Genomic DNA, 8,208 nt, shown 5'->3' on the forward strand with positions numbered 1-8,208 from the left:
TTTGACCTTTGACCTTGATTTTTGACCTATATTGTACATTTTGCTACGAAATGCTACTCCTTCGCCATTTTTAACCCGATTTCGATTCCGTTTGCTTTATATGATGGCACTAGTTGAGGGCTTCAAAACTTCTACACAGAATTTTGACCTTTGACTTCTTTGACCTTTGACCTTGATTTTTTACCTATATTGTGCATTTTGCTACAGAATGCTACTCCTTCGCCATTTCTAACCCGATTTCGATTCCGTTTGCTTTATGTGATAGCACTAGGTGAGGGCTTCAAAACTTCTACACAGAATTTTGACCTTTGTCTTCTTTGACCTTTGACCTTAATTTTTGACCTATATTGTACATTGGCTACAAAATGCTACTCCTTCGCCATTTCTAACCCAATTTCGATTCCATTTGCTTTATGTGATGGCACTAGGTGAGGGCTTCAAAACTTCTACACAGAATTTTGACCTTTGACTTCTTTGACCTTTGACCTTGATTTTTTACCTATATTGCACATTTTGTTACAAAATGCTACTTCCGGCGGGGACATATGTTACGCACCGCGTAATTTCTACTTTTCCTTGTTTTGTGTGCAAAAGTCATTCCTGTACGATAATATACAGTATCTATACTGGTCATTAAAGGACAAGTTCACCTTCATAAACATAAGGATTGAGAGAATGAAGCAATATTAGTAGAACACATCATTGAAAGTTTGAGGAAAATCGAACAATCCGTTCAAAAGTTATGAATTTTTGAAGTTTTTGTGCAGTAACCGCTGGATGAGAAGACTACTGCAGTGTGTGAATAACTTAGATGTCACATGTGTACAACAATATAAGGAAAATATAAAGAGAATTTCACAAAATTTCATCTTTTGTAAAAAGTACACATTCCCCCGACTTGTTACCGACAAATGTTATGGGTAATATTATTCCCCCTGCCTTTAGAAAGAGGCAAGTCAAGTGCTCTTTTATTATGCGAAAAAAGTGAATATAAGTTGAATTTTCTTTACATTTTCTTTATACTGTTGTACGCATATGACTCACAAGCTGTAGTAGTCTCCTCATCCAGCGGTTCCAACACAAAAATTTAAAAAATTCATAACTTTTGCATCGATTGTCCAATTTTCCTCAAACTTTCACTGATGTGTTCTACTAATATTGTTGCATTCTCTCAATCTTTATGTTTATGAAGGTGAACTTGTCCTTTAAAAAAACCCATATAATTTCTCATAAAATTTACATCATGGCAAAGCATGGGATTTTTCTTTTCAACTTTGCTCATTGCATGTCCAGCATTAAAAAAAAAAATGATAAAAAGTTCCGTGGGTTTGAAATTGCTGTTTTCAGTTGCTGTTTATGACAGATGGCCACTACACAGGTGGTCATTAAGACAGGTTTTACTGTATTCCCTCTGTCTTCTGAAGGAGGTATTAACAAATGAAGTGGTGTTTCATATTATGCCAAGAAAAGTGAAAATATGTGGAATTCTCTCTGTACTTTCAAGACATTCCAGTAGTTGATGCAGAAAATAATGCTTTGATAAGATTTCTCTTGTGACCCCTATTTGTACTACAGAAGATGTTTTGATCACTGAAACTTTGTTTTTCCCTACCTTTTTTTTTCATTTGATGTAGGCCACTCGTAGCACATATAAAAAGCATTTTTACCTGGATCAGCCCACTCACGTGTAGGAAAGCAAGACTCCATTTGAAAAATAATAAAAGAAGACCTTCTTCGAATGGAATTTACATTTACTGCCACTCCCGGATGGCCCCTCTGTTCACTGATGTTTTAAAATTACACTTTAATAGAGCGGTCAAAGGTTCAAAAGAAAGAAAGAAAAAAACTCAAAAAACAAGCATACTAAACACAGCTCAAGGCCTTTATGAAATACAGTCATTAACTATTCATTGAGAGACATAGAAAAATATTTTATAAACACACATACACACAAACCTTCAAGCTTGATGAAAAAACATCACTGACTATGCCTTGAGAAACGTATTGAGGCATGCTTTACAATGATGCCAATTAAGCTAAAGGTTTGTCCCCAGTCTTCCATGACTCTGTCAAGTTAAAAATAATGTGTATGGTGAATCTAATGATCTACATGTACAGTCTCCATTGCCACTTGAATTCTTGTCCATTGCAGTAATCACGTATTGCTCAATGCATAGCAGATTTTGTGATTGTTAGTGTTGCTTTTTCACATACATAGTGTATTGCAAACTTCTCCTCAGGTTGTATTAACCATGTATTAACCTTCAAAGAGGTTATTGTTAGCATTTTGTTGCAGTGACATTATATAATCATTTTATGTGCACATATGATAGCATCAATGTATGAGTAATATATAATATATACCTGTTAACTGTTCCTGTGTTCTTGTGGAATGTTTGTTGTTGTTGTTGTTGTTGTTGTTGTTGACAAAACCAGCTTTGTACAAGTCCACCCATGTCTTCATAAGTTTTAGAACACCTGCCTTTTTTTTTCTTCTGAGGAACATTGGGAAATGAAGGAAAAGCTCGGGTTTTGTAATACATTTTTTCCTGTTGATTAGATTTCTGTGTTGGTACATTCAAGTACTCTGGTATATATGCAGTAGTTGTTGTCATAATAGTTGGTACACTGTAGCAGTGGAAGAAGTAGTTGAAGTAGTACATCGTTGTGGAAGTGGTAGCAGTGGCATTGTTTGTGTCATAATCATATACGTGTATGATGATATCAATGATAATTTCATTATGTCATGATAGACATGTGTGTCGTAATGTGTTGTATGGGAGAGAAAATCTTACCTCTGATATTTACAATGTCACTAGCACAAGTAAGAGTATGCATATGGTAGCTCATAAAAATGAATGTAGACTGCGGTATGGAAGATAGTCAATAGTATTTCAGGGGAAAAAAAACCTGTGGCAGTCACAATAATTTAACATAGCCTTTGTATCAAATAAAGTCAGGGCCATCATAATGTCACCGCCCACTTAAAACAAAAAACACACAAAAAATTTACCAAAATTGAATTTCCATTTTTCTACATAAAGAGCTAGTAAAGCTCAAGGCTTTAAAATGATGTATTTGTTAAAATTTGACCATCCATTATTAAAAATTGTACACTGATTTCTACATGGGAAAAGACAGAACAAATCAAAATGATGCTGCTACACTGTATCTTGCAGTGATATATAAAGTGTGACAGGCAGGCTCCGTCAGGTCCGACTCGACTAGTTTTAAACTCTGAATACAGAAGTTTTGTCACTATTAAAGGACAAATCCACCTTCATATACATTAGGATTGAGAGAATGCAGCAATATTAGTAGAACACATCAGTGAAAGTTTGAGGAAAATCGGACAATCCGTTTGAAAGTTATGAATATTTTAAGTATCTATGCAGTCACTGCTGGATGAGAAGACCACTATAGTGTATGATGTCACATGCATACAACTATATAAGGAAAATAAAAAGAGAATTGAACAAAACTTTACTTTTTGAATAAAGTGCAAATTTCTTCGACTTGCTACTGACGTATGTTAAGGGTAATATCATCCCCCCTGCCTTCTGAAAGAGAGAAGTGGAGTGTTCTTTTGTTATGCGAGAAAAATGGAAATATGTTGAATTTTCTTTTATATTCTTTCTGTATACCATTGTACTCATGTGACATCACAAGCTTACTTAGTCTTTCCATCCAGCCGTGACTGAGCAGAAACTTCTAAAATTCATAACTTTTGAACGGATTGTCCGATTTTCCTCAAACTCTCACTAATGTGTTCTACTAATAAATGAAGAGTTTGTTCGCAAAAACCGATAAGTCCATTTTTAAAGATTTTGAAGTACTGTCTCTGTCATGAAGTACAAAATAATACCTTTTAAATGATATATTGGTCACTACATATAAAGGTACATTTTTGAAGTTATGGTCAAAAGAAGCAAAAATTTTCTTATTATTCTCTTTATTTTTCTTGACCTTTAATCGCAAATATCTCCATTTGGCAAATATGGACTTATCGGTTTTTGCGAACAAACTCTTCAAATATTGCTGCATTCACTCAACCCACATGCTAGGTGAACTTGTCCTTTAAGTATTTGTTGTACAAGTGTATACAATTGTTGTTACTGTTTGCCTTAATTTCTACAAGGCCGGTGGGTACTTTCAAGATGGTGCTACAAGAGCTGATGGAGCGTGGAATGCTGAAGATTCAGGGAGAACCCATCTTGGACCACAACAACAGAAGCACTCATGTAAGATAGAGGCTTGATTGGAGACTAGCCAAACCTTTGTTTATCCAATTAGGATTTGCTTTGTTGTCATGACCAACCAGTGCAATGATTGTATTTCTTCCTTTTTTTTAAAGGAGAGTGGGAAGGTTTTCATTTTTTAAGTTTCATGTTAGGAACACTTTAATCAAACCTTGCAGGGCAGTTTGAATTCATATTTCCAATTTTCCAGTATTTATTGACAAGGATAATCTGTATCAAAATTCAAGGAGGGAGTACAAGAACATTCTTCATGAATGTCTCATTTCAAACTTACATTTCAGAACATTTTCAGAGAATTGTCAAGGTTGTTAAAGTATAATTCCGCATAGATTCATAATTTTGCAACAGTGAAGATATAAGCTAATTTATTGTATCAGACAGTTGCAATTCTGTTTATGCTATTGTCGTAATAGCAAGATACTAGGATACTTTTATTCATTATTTTCTTTTTTAGGGGGGAGTCGTGTTTTGCAAGTCAAAACTTCCCGACAATTTTACGACTGGTTAAATTTGCAACCAAGGTGGACACAATGGATGTAGAAGTGCACATTGCATTTATGTTGAGATCAGAGTTCATGTTTTTGCATTTTGTTGAATTTGCAAAATATCATGTGACTTTGCCAAATTCACAAAAATAAAACCCCCACAAAAATATGGTGCATACAGTAAGTGCTGTGATGAGGAGGAACATTCATGTTTTCTTCTCTACACTGAGAAGGTCAACCAAGCGCTGCAGTCAATGCCGCTCAATTTGTGCGTGCTCTTTTGTCTGATTTCAGGTGGAGATCTTCCTGGACGTGTACTACCAGGCTCCCGACGGCACGGTTGGTGATTGGATGGATGAGAGCTTTACGGCCCCGCCCCCTACCCATCATGCATCAGACAACCTGGGCTACATGTATGAGGAGCTAGACGAGAGCGACAGTCGTTCGGTGTACTCCGAGAACTTCCAGATGATGACCAAAGGTCACCACGGGTCATCCCTCAGCCTTAGCTCTCAGAAGAGGTCAGTTGTTGACCCCCTCCTTCTTTCCTCCTCCTCGATACTCCTGCTCCTGCTCCTCTTCCTCCTGCTCCTCCTCTTCCTCCTCCTCTTATTCCCTAGCCTATAGACGGATTCGGGTTCATTGAGGGCAGCAGACAAGTTGCGGTTACAGGGCACAGCTATTAGCTCAAGCTGCGGTGTCCCCACACCTACCCCCCCTTGTTTATTGCGCACTCGTAGCAGGAGTATGCGTACTTGTAACAAAGGTTCGCGCATTTAGCAAGTGTTCACGCACTCAGTACGAGACGCCTATTGGCTAAAACAACCATGCATCAGTTTTTCATTCCGTGCACGCGTGCATCATTTGCTAATGTAGGGAGGGTGGGGGGGGGTAGGCGTGAACACCACAGTAATGGCGCTGCCCATGCCGATAGAGGGCCATAATACACAAATCGCCTCTTAGAATTGGTCTATAAATCTAGGTGGAAGATACAGTTGTGGTATTACTGTTAAATGTCTGATGCGACGAGACTACGAACAGTGGATGCGTGCATGGGAAGCATTCACTGCCTGCATAGACTGGTCTTGCATTAGTCATGTTTTTTTTTTTTTTAAATTATCGACCATGAATAGGTGGCGGTTTTTCGTAGGGATACATGTACGAGAAACTGCCACCAATTCATAGTCAGTGAAAGAGGTTACAGGAATTATACACTGCTCTGCTATATTCTGCAGATGCTTCAGATGTCGAAAATGTCATGATTTTTCTCATGTCACAGGTGTTCTCTGGCAGTGTGAACGGCTCTATTGATACTTTCTCGTTCATTCCATGGAACAATGGATGGACCTGTGATGAATGAGTTCATGTGCACCTGTATCCTGTATACTAACTTTGTTTCTCAAAATAGTGCAGATGGATTTAGTGAGATACATGTTACTTTTACAGTGTATCTGTGATAAAACACATCTTAATGATGAATTTAAGCAATTTGCCTCTTATTTTTGGACATTTGTGAAGAAAATCCACAAATGCCATATAATCATCAAAAGTATTCCATGTCTCGAGTTTGAATGTAAATTGAATTTAATGATAGTGTATTTTTATTAAAGTAGTATGGCCTTTAATATTTCATGATGTTGAAATGTGTACAAATAGTTTTGATATACTGTGGTTTCCAAATTCAAGATAAAAACAAATTTATCTGAACAGTTCCAAGAGTCTCCTTGGCAAGCTGAAGAGAGGGAGAAAAAAGAAGGGAAAGGAAGAGAAATATGAAGCAGACTACGGCATCGGAACAATAGGCAGTGAGTATCACCATGGCAACGGTCTTTCTTTCCTATATATACATTGTCTTTTTCATTTTGACTTACCGAGGATATTGTGAATATACAGTATCATCTACCACACTGTGTGCAACTTTTATTCATTTATGAAAGTGACGATTGATACGACAACAAACCGCAGATGGGGAATATGGATGACTGGATATACTGCTTTTATGATGTGATTCTTTCAATGTCTTCACATTGAAAAGTGAAATTTTGCCTTGATACATTGGAAAAACCTGTACAAAGTTTGAATCAGAGTTTGTTTGGGTGCAGAAAAATGAACTAAGTATGTGCTCCTGTGCTATTTGTTCATAGTATTGTATTCTTCATAAATACATAGTCTGTATGTTTTCATGTGCAATATAACTTCACAATAAACATTGGAAAAGAGACAAGGTCTAATGGTGTTGCTACATAATATCTACTTTAGGCCTATGTGTCTTTTTTTCTTTGGCTTTTTTTCTCTTTTCCTACATGTGATGAAATGATTCGTATTTAAAAGTAGATTATTGATAGTGAATGAATTGTCCTGTAGGTCTTTAATGTACCAACAGGAAATTGGATGTGCTCAGATACTACATGCTCTATTTGCTCTTCGGCTAACATCAAATTAATTGATATGAAATTTGTGTTTGCGATGCACTGCTTCACTCTCTGACATTGCACTAGCTTTTCTGTACTGTAGTGGAGTATGCCACTATTAAACAGACTAGCACATACTAACCTTTACTCTAACTTGCACATTGTAAGTTGTTCATTCCTCAGTGTTCATCTTAATGTAAGGAATCTTATCATGATAAGAATGATAAGTGTGTAGTAACTTCTATTCTCAACTGTGCTATTTCCAGTGATTTTATTCCATTCCACTTTTGATAAATTTGGACTCATCCTACTTCATATTCATTAATTGTCAAATTATTGTGCATACTTCATATTTTTCATCATTAAAAATCAGTGCAGGATGAAAACTCGGTCATCTTTGATATGCTGTATACACCATATATTTCCCCTATTCTTTTTTTTTTTTTCAAATTGGGACATCTCGACAATTTTGTGAGTGATTAAATTTGTGATCTTGTATAATGAAGAGAGAAATGTATGCACACAAGTCACAGTCATGTCCGAAGCAGAGATGATATTTTGCATGTTTTAAATTTGTGAATAGCATCTGACTCACAAAATTAACAAAAATAAAAACCTCAGGAAATATATGCCGCATACAGTACAAGTTGCTGAAAAAGATTAGTAATGCAAAAAAAAAAGCAATTCTGGTTGGTCAGCTGCATGAGATAAAAACCAGCTGTAATTTACCCTCTATTAACCTTTAAAGCTTTGATTAACTACTTTTTAATTCATCCCACTGGAACTTGCCAAGCTGTGACATTAGAAATGAATAGACACACTCTTTTCCTAAAACTTGACTGTAATTCAAAATTGATGAACCATCCCAAGTGCAGCAAGGATTTCTGTCTTCATTCAAAAGGGATTAAGAAGATTACATAATCTATACCAGGTATTTGAATCGTAAAGTCAGCTTCAGGACATATTGGACAATAGATTGGCAATAAAAGTAGAAAGTCACCTGTGCAACGATTGGTCAACAGAGCAGGACTAAATGTGAACTCCCTAGCCTTT

General features: G+C 36.4%; 1 protein-coding gene across 1 annotated transcript; it reads left to right on the plus strand.

The window, feature by feature from the left end:
• Positions 1–4,144: 4,144 nt before the first annotated feature.
• On the plus strand, positions 4,145–6,570 carry LOC139743570 (uncharacterized; the record flags this gene model as incomplete). Its single annotated transcript, XM_071654051.1, has 3 exons — positions 4,145–4,241; positions 5,039–5,265; positions 6,455–6,570. Coding segments are annotated over exons 1-3 (427 nt in total), but the record flags the coding sequence as incomplete, so codon positions are not given.
• Positions 6,571–8,208: the final 1,638 nt, after the last annotated feature.

The sequence above is a fragment of the Diadema antillarum genome, unplaced genomic scaffold, assembly GCF_040938485.1.
Source record: "Diadema antillarum isolate AM-2024a unplaced genomic scaffold, OU_Dant_1.0 seq00001097_RagTag, whole genome shotgun sequence".
In the NCBI taxonomy this organism is placed as follows: domain Eukaryota; kingdom Metazoa; phylum Echinodermata; class Echinoidea; order Diadematoida; family Diadematidae; genus Diadema; species Diadema antillarum.